Source organism: Rutilus rutilus (assembly GCF_951802725.1).
Source record: "Rutilus rutilus genome assembly, chromosome: 17".
Taxonomy (NCBI): Eukaryota; Metazoa; Chordata; class Actinopteri; order Cypriniformes; family Leuciscidae; genus Rutilus; species Rutilus rutilus.
The window spans coordinates 16,147,062-16,157,921 of NC_140230.1; the positions used below are offsets into that span (position 1 = coordinate 16,147,062).

The 10,860-nt window shown below is 37.3% G+C and overlaps 2 protein-coding genes across 3 annotated transcripts in view; one reads left to right on the forward strand and one right to left on the reverse strand.

The window, feature by feature from the left end:
• The window catches only part of itga10 (integrin, alpha 10), a 48,789-nt gene extending 47,752 nt beyond the window's left edge, over nt 1–1,037 (forward strand). The window contains exon 31 of the mRNA XM_084435430.1: nt 2–1,037. Coding sequence (XP_084291556.1) covers nt 2–58 — 57 coding nt within the window. The 3' untranslated portion in view covers nt 59–1,037. The remainder of the gene's footprint in view (nt 1) is intronic.
• On the reverse strand, nt 1,036–10,683 carry polr3c (polymerase (RNA) III (DNA directed) polypeptide C). 2 transcript variants are annotated; one of them, XM_084435432.1, is made up of 15 exons: nt 10,609–10,683; nt 9,023–9,169; nt 8,646–8,910; nt 7,240–7,440; nt 5,996–6,078; nt 5,801–5,902; nt 5,514–5,606; nt 5,327–5,407; nt 5,196–5,247; nt 3,295–3,355; nt 3,070–3,220; nt 1,839–1,940; nt 1,708–1,757; nt 1,465–1,614; nt 1,036–1,361 (listed from the first exon to the last, which is right to left on the reverse strand). In XM_084435432.1, exons 2-15 carry the CDS (start codon nt 9,167–9,169, stop codon nt 1,280–1,282), a joined length of 1,620 nt encoding a protein of 539 aa, XP_084291558.1. In that variant the 5' UTR covers nt 10,609–10,683; the 3' UTR covers nt 1,036–1,279. The 2 variants fall into 2 exon arrangements, with proteins under 2 accessions (XP_084291558.1, XP_084291557.1); XM_084435431.1 differs by having other exon boundaries at nt 10,555–10,676.
• Nucleotides 10,684–10,860: the final 177 nt, after the last annotated feature.

Genomic DNA, 10,860 nt, shown 5'->3' on the forward strand with positions numbered 1-10,860 from the left:
GATGGGGTTTTTCACAAGGAAACAGAGGAAGGACGAGGATGAGAACGATGACAACTGACACTGCAGCACAGATTGAACCTTTACATGAAGGAAATATGCCTTTTGCAGCCATTACTTCCCCTTTGAGACATGACACTTCTGCTCTAGGACAACAAACCATCCATTATCAGGTCCAGCTGGAATCTAGACTTCTTTTTGTGCGCTGATTTTGGGGGGAAATCTGCAGAATGGATTTAAACCGGATAAAATATTTTACATGGAACTGAGAGCACTAAACAAATGTGCCAAAATAATAAATAAACACGCAAAGAGTGCGTAAAACTTGATGAATGACGGTTCTTGCGGTTCAGTCGAGTCTATTATTCACTTTCACGCCCTGCCGGGTCATAAGGTCTCACATCTAATATTTTATTTGGATTCTATTGAGGCAAAAACTACACATGAATCCCAGTATATCGCAAAAGAGAAAAAAGGTTATCTGGGAGATTCTCTGGCTTCACAGAGACAGATCATTTACAATTGCATTGCATTGATGGACCAGAAAACAAGCAAATGCACTATTTGTAAAAAATAATGAAATATGTATTTAAGTTGAAAACATATGGTTTAATACCAAGGTCAATGATTTTGCCAAGTAAGTTCCTGGATCAACATATTTTGTTGATCCTGGAACAACATTTCTGTCCAAAAATGTAGTCCTAATCCTATCCCTACCCATTAGTTATTCCTAAAATCAGAGGGAAATGACAGGTGATTGACACTGATGTGGAAGCACCTAACCCTGGTTGTAAGCCTAAACTTGACTTCAAATCTGATTGGTTGATTGGAATGTAGTTCCAGGATCAACAAAGACATTGATCCAGGAACATGTTGTACATGGTGAAATCACGTTCACCATAATACCAAACTATCAGTTTATTTAATTTTTGTTTCCTTAACAGAAAATCACAATGTTTCAGTCAGCATGGTCAATGCACAGGTTTGAAAATTGTTTTTCATTTTTTGACAAATTATTAAATAAAAATTTGTAAACCGTTATAAAAAGAATTCCATCTTTATTTTTCCCCGTTGAAAACAGAAATAAAACTGCATTCACAGCTCCACAAAACACACACACTCTGTTAAATACAAATCAGTCCTTGTTGCAAATGAAACATCTGTTTGAAAATAGCATGAATCTCAAAATAATAGCTCCATCGACTCTTCTTTATCCACCCCTTTTCACACAAACATAGACCAGTATGTCTTCTTGAACTAGCCTACAGTTGTAAAATAACTGTCAACGAGAGGCCTGTGTAGAGGTAATGTAGGATTCCAGAAGAAACATGGTCTCATCCACCTGGTTTTCACTGGAATCCAACCTGCCCCCATGAGCACAGAGAGAAGAAATGAGATTAATGATTGGCTGAACATGAATCACATGACTCTGATCCATGTGTAGAGAGCAACTGGTCTGTGTAGTACTTGTTAATGTGGTGTCGCAGGGACTCGAGCTGCTGTCTTTCTGGAGCTGTGATCATCTCCTCCACCTCCGTCAGTTGTGTGGTCTCCGCCCCTGTGGCCTGCAAGGATGCCAGGATGGCCTCAATTCGCTGAGACTTTTCCAAAAGTCGCCTGTCACAAAACAACGAACGGATTAATGACATAATCAAAGACGACGACTACTAAGATGAAATGTTTCGTATTGTCAAAAAGGGAGGGACTTGCTTGTTCTCTTTGGTCTCGTACAGCCGCCTCTCGATCAGGTTCCCAACTGTCTGTATGGTGTCCACATACAAATATATATATCAAAACATTATAAAAAGCATTTCAAAAGGATGCTCATGTGAGCTCTGTACCTTGTAGCAGTGTTGCAGCAGCAGTCTGGCGGTGGGCAGCTGATTAACGGTGTACAGGTAGAAGGTGCGAGAAGGGGCGTGGTCTGGCGTTTTGGGAATTTCCTTCAAACACAATACACAAAGAGTGATATGAAGCCTGATCATGATAAAAAGAGACCCCGTTTACACCTCAGATACATTTCAGATCGTCCAATCACAAGTGGACAGTGCTTTAAGAGTTGTAAATAGTGTCCAAAATGTTTTGTGATCACTCAAAATAGTTTCAGGGGTAGTCAGAAAAACATGAATAAATCGCATTGTAGTGTAAATGCAAATCCGTCCTGAAGCATCCCAGACAACAGCCAAGGACCGCCTACTCACCTGTCAATCATCAACCGTGCTAAAACATTAAATCCAATCGAACGTTGACTTTTTAGTGGTGTCAATAATTCTGACATTTTTTATTAAAAGTATATTTGTTAGAAACAGTCGCTGTGTTCAAATATGTCTATTTTACTACTGCATGTATGGCAGGTAAGCGATGCAACTGACAAAGAGTACGTCACATGACAAAGCCAAGAGATTACTTTCATACTGCCTACATAATCCTACATTGCAGAAATAAGCTATTTCCTGTGAACTTGGGAGACTTTCGGTTCAATATCCGCTATAGCTAAACTATAAGCATACAAAGAGCAGTATATGGTAAAACTATATGTGCCACAAACCAGTCTGTTTATGATTACAATAATTTGAATTAAAATAATACCAGTTCGCAACAAGTAGCATAACGGACTGTTTTTGTACAACTAAAATAACTGGAAGCAACTGATACCGGAAGCATTGAACATTTGAGGTGAAAATGGCCGCCTCTGCTCTTCTGTTAAAAATAAGGTTAGTAGAACATACTTTTTTAATGGTCGTAAAATAAGTCTGTCATCAAATGTAGTACTTCATGATCTTTGGACATGAGATCACAGCCATAGCAAACCACAACGATCCAATCGTTTCCCAACTGACAAAAACAAATCCTGCCCTACATTTTTTCTTGTTCGAGAAGCCACTTCGCTCAGATATACGTCACAATGCGGAAGAAAAACTATCGCAACTTCCGTTTCATGCTGACTTTAATACCAGGTGTAAACTGGGTCAGAAGGACAAGCAGACATAGAACAAGAATGACTGAAATAGAACAAAAACTGAATTTTTGAGTGATATATATATATATAAGCAAGACCTGTGAGTGTGTTACCTGTAGCTGGACCAAGTTCTCAGATAGGAGTGTGTACAGCATGTCTTTAGCCTCTTTGGCTGGAATCATGGCAAAATCCTCCACCTGCTTCTGTTCTAGGTGTCTTTTCCGCAGTAACAGACGAAAGATGCGTGCTGAACGGGAACCAAACCTGCCGTAAAGCAAAGAATCTAAGAACAAAACCAAAAAAAGATTTCAGCCAGCTAAAACACTGAGTCTACTAACCTCTCTTGGACCACAGACTCCAGGGTAGCTCTGGCCAGGTTAGCCAGTGCACGGTGTAGATCTGACCACAGGGTCAAGGGTCAACCAATCCATTACAAGATTTCTACTATTTTGTTATAAGATTATTAGATATATACCATTCAAAAGTTTGGGGTTTGTTAATATTGTTTCAAATGTCTCCGTTGCTCACCAAGGCTGCATTTATTTGATCAAAATAACAGTACAAACATTAATTTTGTGAAATATTATTACAATTACGATTAACTGTTTTTTGTTTTAGTATCAGGGTTCCTGCAGGTTTCAGTTAGTCAAATTTAAGACCTTTTTAAGACATTTTAAGACCATAAAGATTGAAATTTAAGACCTACTTAATAGGTAATGACCTACCTTGGTTGCATTGCCAAAAAAATATTCAAATCAAAGAATTCATTTTATTTCAATGAATTCAGTAATTGAAAAAGCATTAACTTAATTTACAGATAAAGCAATCACATTAGTAACCTTCCAGACCCAACAACGCGTGTCAGAGAAAAGAACAGAATCAGATATAATTTCTTTATAGAAAATTGTACTTTGCATATTATAGGCCTACTGTAAAAAACACATAATTAGTTGATTTTAGTTGATCATAACTAGAGATGACATGGCATGAACATTTCATTTAATTATTATAGTGCCAAAAATTACCACTGTTATCACAGAATCCTGTTCAAAAAGTACTAATACTACACAATGAAATCAATTCACCAAGTTTTATGTAAAAAAACAGCAAATAACAAATAAAATTAGCATCAATACACACTAACATAAACATTAAAATAATACGATTAAAAATGATAGCCAGATTTTAAAAGTGTCTTGCAACATGTTATATACTAACATGTACAAGTTCAAATGAAGTTGACAAAAAAGGTTTTTATAAAAAGATAAACCTCACATATTTCAGACTTTAATTTCTCTTTTTTGACTCATTCTTTTTATAAAAAATGATTTACTGACATTTACAATACAGTTTAGCTTATCTTTTATTATTAATAGTAAAATTCGGTCCGATTTTCCCGTGGCGTCTGTCGTTGCTATGCAACCACTGCGCTCTCCACAATAACAAAAAAGTTTTAGTGGCTAATGGATTTCCACCGCCGAAAAACACTTGCTGTAGCTCTGTTACAAGATTTATTTACGGATAAGAGAAAAACACCCGTAGTGTTTGGGTACACCCGCATCCTTCATGTCTTTTTTCATGTCGCTGCGCCTGGAAAAAAACGAGCGCGTCGCTTCAATTATAAGCGCGCTTACCGCGCGCCTACATTTGAATGAACTTACTTGAGCGCGAAAAAGACGCGATGTGAACTGCCTCTTGGCGAGCGACTTCGATACTTTTTTGCTACTTTGTAATAAGGGGTCAAATCTTTTTTAAGACCTGACTAAATGAAATTTAAGACCGCGGATGAAAATCTGGCTGTTTTTAAGACGTTTAAAGTTCATAATTTAAGACTTTTTAAGACCCCGCGGGAACCCTGTAGTATATTTTAGATGGTTGAACTGAATTTTCAGCATCATTACTCCAGTCTTCAGTGCCACATGATCCTTCAGAAATCATTAATATGCTGAGAAACATTTCAGATTATTATCAATGTTAAAAACAGTTGTGCTGCTTAATATTTTTGCAGAAACTGATACACTGCTTTCAGGATTTTTTGATAAAGTTAAAGAGAACAGTCTTTACTGTCACTTTTGATTAATTTAATGTGTCCTTGCTGGATAAAAGTATTCATTTCTTACTGACCCCAAACTTTTGAATGGTAGAGTAAATAATTAACAAATAAATTATAATAAAAATGATTTGCAGTTAGACATGGAAAGCTTCCTTTTGTCTTTCAGGTGGTGTTTTAAAAGGATACTGACGACAAACATCCCTCCTCCACTGTCACCTGTCTTCCCCACAAATTCCATCTATGAGAAAAAGCAAAGATATTGAAGTAATTTAATCCTTGGATAAATAGCAAATATAAAGTAGTGTGTATTGCTTTACCGGATCGTCAACCAGGAGAGTGAGGTATTGGTCTAAAATTGGCCTGGCGATGTTGTAATTGGATGGAAGAGCTCGGAAAATCTGACGGGAAACAATAAGGCTTTGATCGCACTTCATGACAATCTGATTTAGTTTTCTCAGTAAGGGCTGTAAGAAAACAAAAATGTGCATGTTCATCCATTATTACCTCGTTTGCTGAAAGAGCTTGTGTGAAAGCAGCGTTAGCCGGCGTTGTAACTTCACTCATCCGTAACATGGTTCTAACTATCTCACTGCTAGTCTACAGGGGAGAGAGAGAAAGAAATTTAGCCGATAAAGACCTACATTCTACCGACTTATTATTTCCCTTGAGGAGAAAGCCTAAATGTGAGAATCCAGAACGTTCTGTCTCAGATTCACAAGTGAAAGAATATTCAGTCCACAGCCTAATTATATCTCACAGCACACCTTAGATTATATGATGTTTATAGTCACCTGATCAAGTTTACAGGAAACAGCATTAATGATGGCTTGATCCCTGAAGTGCAAGTGAAAGCGTTCAAAATTCACCTGCCAAAAGATCCCTTCATCCCCACACTGGAGAAAGAGAGATAAAAACAGACGTAAAAGACATGAAAAACTCAACGAATGAAAATGTCATGTGTGATGTCATCATCTCGATCGTAATACCTCATTGTTGTCTGTTTTGGCTTTCTTTGCTGCACGCTGGTCAGCTTCACCATCCTCACTTGATCGTCTGCGTTTCCCTTTACCTGGATGAACACACAATTGAATCGCTTAAATTTTTGTCTCAATGTGTTTAAATATTTATCTAGAAAATATAATCTAGCAATATGCCATTTGGTGCCCCCAAAAAATGTGCTTGTATTTTCCAATAAACAATATAATTATTATATTATTATAAAATTAGAATTTAACTTAAATAAATTACTGAAGCAAGTAAAATTGCGTCTTTAACGTAATTTACGTCACAGAGTTAGGTGATCTCAGAAGTCAGGACTCGGGAGTTTATCACACTGACTGAGCATCTATTTATATTCTAACCTTTTACCAGATTTCGCTTCTCTGTTTGCGATCAGACGATTTTAAGCTGCTAAACTCTGGGAAAGTTTTCAGATCAATGATCCAGTAGGTGATTTCATTCAAACAATCAGTCCAAAACCGCACTAATGTAAAGAAAACCAGACTGATTACATCAGAGATGACAGAGAGAGTTTCTCGGCTAGATAAAGCAAACCAGCTACTAAAGTTTTGTTGGATGAGGATTACAAACAAGTTAAAGATGATTGCGGTGATCTCAATTTGGATTTGCAACCTGACTTGTCCAAAATGTAAACAAGCTCTTTGCTTGCACTGTACACATACTATATACTGTTCATTCTGAAAAGAAAAAAAATCCTGTAATGTTTTTACTTCATGAGTGGTTTGAATTGGACTCCTTATATCATTTGGTAATATGGTGCCCTTTTGAAGTCTCCAAGTGTCCTTTTTTGGAAAGACACCTAAATTTACATTGAAAAAAGCTTGCAGAAAATACATTTTCATGAGAATCACCTTTGAATCTGATGGATTACTTTGTTGGATATATCAAATGATGACTGAATGAATGTTTTAAACAAGATAAATGATGTATGCTTAATTGCAATTAAAAAAGTTATTGTATTGACAGCCCTAATACACACATATTATATAATATATATATTATATATATATATACACACATACATACATGTATATGTGTGTATATATATATACACATACACATACATACAGTATATATACATATATATACATACATACATACATACATACAACCTTTATTGGATTAGCTAAACTTTTGACTGGCACTGTATGGGTTGACCACGAAAAAGTTTTTTTAGTATGTGATTAGTGTTTTGACAGCAGTAACTGACCAGTGAGATTGATATAGGGTACCCTGTAGCAGTCTGGGTGGTTCTCTGGTTCAGAGGGTGTTACAGCTGGAGGAGGAGGGTCAACCGCTTCTGAGTTTGATGGTCCTGCTGAGGCCACAGGAGGACAGCGCTGAAGGAAATGAGTCTCCACCAACTGGGAGAATGCAGAGACAACCTCACTGTAGTCCATACTCTGACCCTCTGGTACAAAAAAGTTTAAATAGGTAAGTTTCAAATGGGAATCAAGACACAAGAAGTTGGGTTGAGCATGAAACATATTTCAGATGCTATTTTAATTAAACCTTTTTACTATATTAGTCTGGTTATTATTATTATATTGAATGTTAGGGTACAATTATTAACAGTAACATGTTAATTAAATGTCAAAGGTGCTCTATAAGTGATGTCACACGTTTCTTAGGCTGAAACATTTTTTGTCACATACAGCAAACATCTCCTCACTATCCGCTAGCTGTCTGTCCCCTGAACACACTGTAAAAAAACGTGGTCTCTGTAGACAGCCCAGGCTCCACAAACGACAACAAAAACAAACTGAGCCAACCTGGACCACGAAACATAAACAGTCTTCCAGCCAATAACCGACAAGAATGATTTGGGGGTGGGTGCGTGTGCACATGAAGGGGGGTGTGGGGAGTGGAGGAGAGAGAAGCATGAAGAGGGAAGTTAGCTAGAGGAGAGAAGTCCTAGACAACGACAACGACTAACATTAGAATATTCTCTTGAATTTTGATATGGCCGACACACGACCACAGAGACGACGTTCCGATGAACAAATAGCAAAGAAGAGGGAAAAGGAGAAGGAACACGCACTTCGAACGTCAACAAGAAGTGACGTCACCCAACATTGCTTAAAGCACCTTTAATAAACATCCAACATTTTTGAAACAACAAAAAGACATTTACATTTTTGTTTAATGGCATCTTTTTACTTAGCACTATGAATGAATGCCAGTCTCTATTAAATGGATTGTTTTCCTCAATTTTAGCCATTAATTATAGCCATTCAACATTACAGTATTATTGAAAGCTATCAATTTTATCATTCAATAGGCTTAAAAATATATAACAACTTTTAATTTAACTGAACTTAAAACAAACTTCACATAAAGCCAAATGTCACATTTAGCTATGGTTCAACGCTAATGTTTTTTCTACTGGCCCAGTCGGGCCGGTTCACATTTTTACCTGCCCTTCTAAAATGCACAAAAAAGTTATTGTTTTCATTGTTTTTTTTACCCATGCAACCTTCAAGCATGAAAGAATTCAAAGACCTTTGAGTTTACATATACTGTAAACCAAAATATTTACAAAAAAGGGTCAATTTTTTTCAAATCCTGTTTTGTTTACATCTATGAATCAGCCCTTCAGTCTGCTTGTGTTCTTACCTGGCATATTGTGAGTCAGCCTGTCTGCTACAGTCTTGACTGTGCTGCTCATAGTCATCTGGCCTCTCTGCAGTATCTCCTCAACAATGAGCTCGCCTGTGTCCCCATAAAGACTCTTGGCAGTGTAGATGTAGCGTGGATAACGAAGCATGTGTATGATGCGCTCACAGCTGATGCGATATTCCACAGGTCCCGCTGGACCACGACGCCCTGCACCAAATGTACACATCCCATGCTGCACCAGCACACACAGAGATTTCTTGACCTAGCAGGAGGAGTGTGTGTTAAAGAGGGAAAATGAAGACAGAGAGAATGCGAACAAGATAGTGAAGAATGGTATGTGGTGATAACAGAGACACCCAAGAACAAGACATTACCAGGTCAAGAGCAAGTTTGGTCTCATGAGCAAGAGCTCGCAAGTTCAGAACTCCACTGCGGATGAGATGAGTGCCCACTTTCTCCACCACATCTCCAAAGTGCTCCTGCAGTAGCAGCCCACACAAACGCACCTCCTGTGTTGTCATCTTCAGGAAAGAGAGGAACAACCAAATCACTAAACAAACCGCTGACGGAATAATGTATGTCTGTGTGATGTATGGTTTTATGAACATTTGAACCTGAATTAAGCTGGACTTGACAATAGAGTAGAACTGTAAGCTCAAATGGAGTTATGAGGTTTTTTGACCAGCGAAAGTCGAACATATGTGTTGTATCTGTCAATAGAGGTTTCCACCCTGAGAGCAACAATATATAGCTTACAAGACAGACCATATAAGCTCTGAAGTGGTTAATCTGAATCTGATAACCGGTCGCTTTAAAACGTTCCCATGCAAGCGCTCTTTGTAGAGCATCAAAGGTTTCTATTTACATGTTTTTTACAGCGTTGAGCTTTGTAGCAAATCCCAGACATATCTGTTGAGCGCGTGAACGCAATGGCCAATCAGATCTATTAAGTCAGAATCTGCTCAACAAAGCTCAAAACGCCGGAGGTTTTGTTCAGCACGAGTTGTGCACGCTCGCAAATCCTTTCATTATAACCAACCAAATATAAACACAATGCCAATAAGAGATTCATTGTAGACAGCTTCATTGATTATAATGGGAGTTTTCGCAAGAGTGCAGCTTTGTGTACACTGCGTTGACCTAAAGTAATTGACAGCTTCAGTGATTATAATGGCAGAAATCTTTGCTCGCTTTCTGTATATATTTTCCATGCTGCTAACTAAACATTGCAAAGTTTCTGGATTGACAACCATATTTAGTCTAAATGAGCGATTGATTGCCCGATTGACAGTGAAAGCAATGGACAGAAAAAAACAATCTGATACAGTGTGTCAAATAATCTGTGCATTAAGCCTTGGAGTGTAAATGCAAAATAATAGACCTGTCACTTTGTATTATATATTTACAATGTGTTACCTTCAAATCAGTCACTCACTGATGAATAATAACACATACCTTGGTTTAAAACAAAATACAATAGTGACTTACTACAGCTATTACTACCATAATTCTAAAATACAAATATGATTGATATATTCTTACAACTTTTTTTTTGCAGGTATATATATATATGAAAAAAAACACATTAACATTTAGTCAGGTAGTCTGACCATAAGTGGACTTTAATTTAATAGACTTGTAAAGTAATGGACTTCACTTAACGTGCTGTCACATCATCCCATGTTGTATGCTGATGCTAAGAGCGGCATGCTGAAAGCACTAAAAGAGCATCCTGTTCACAATACAGGAATAATCATATTTAAGTTATGAGTGATGCGCATTACAAAAACTAACACATGAACGTTATTTGCTTTCTGGCCTTTCTACAATTCATACATCTCACGTAAAGTTAGCCTAACATTGCACAAACAGACACAATCATGCACTTACACAAAAATGAGCCTACCTCTAAAAAGTAAGTAGCTGTACGTTTTTAGAGTTAAGATGAGTTTATTCTCACATGTGTTGTTCAGGCGGTGTGTAATGGTCAGCACAGAGCACTGACGAATTTCCGTGGTATGATCATGTGGCACTCAATTGATTTGTGAACAAATCGTTGATATGAATCGATTCTTTGTAATGATTCAGAAGAACCGAATGTGAATCACTCGACTGTCAAAACTATATTTTGAAAGTAAAACAATTAGATAAATGATCAATTGGGAGCATAAGCATAATAATATACAGCAGTGTTTAAAACATATTTATTTAG

Excerpts from the sequence above, each read along its gene's own strand:
- polr3c (XM_084435432.1), bottom strand. The coding sequence starts at position 9,169 with ATGACAACACAGGAGGTGCGTTTGTGTGGGCTGCTACTGCAGGAGCAC. Across the intron at positions 6,079-7,239 it reads ACCCTATATCAATCTCACTG|GTAAAGGGAAACGCAGACGA; the intron begins GTCAGTTACTGC and ends GTGTTCATCCAG. Across the intron at positions 1,362-1,464 it reads CTGCGACACCACATTAACAA|GTTGGATTCCAGTGAAAACC; the intron begins GTACTACACAGA and ends TCATGGGGGCAG.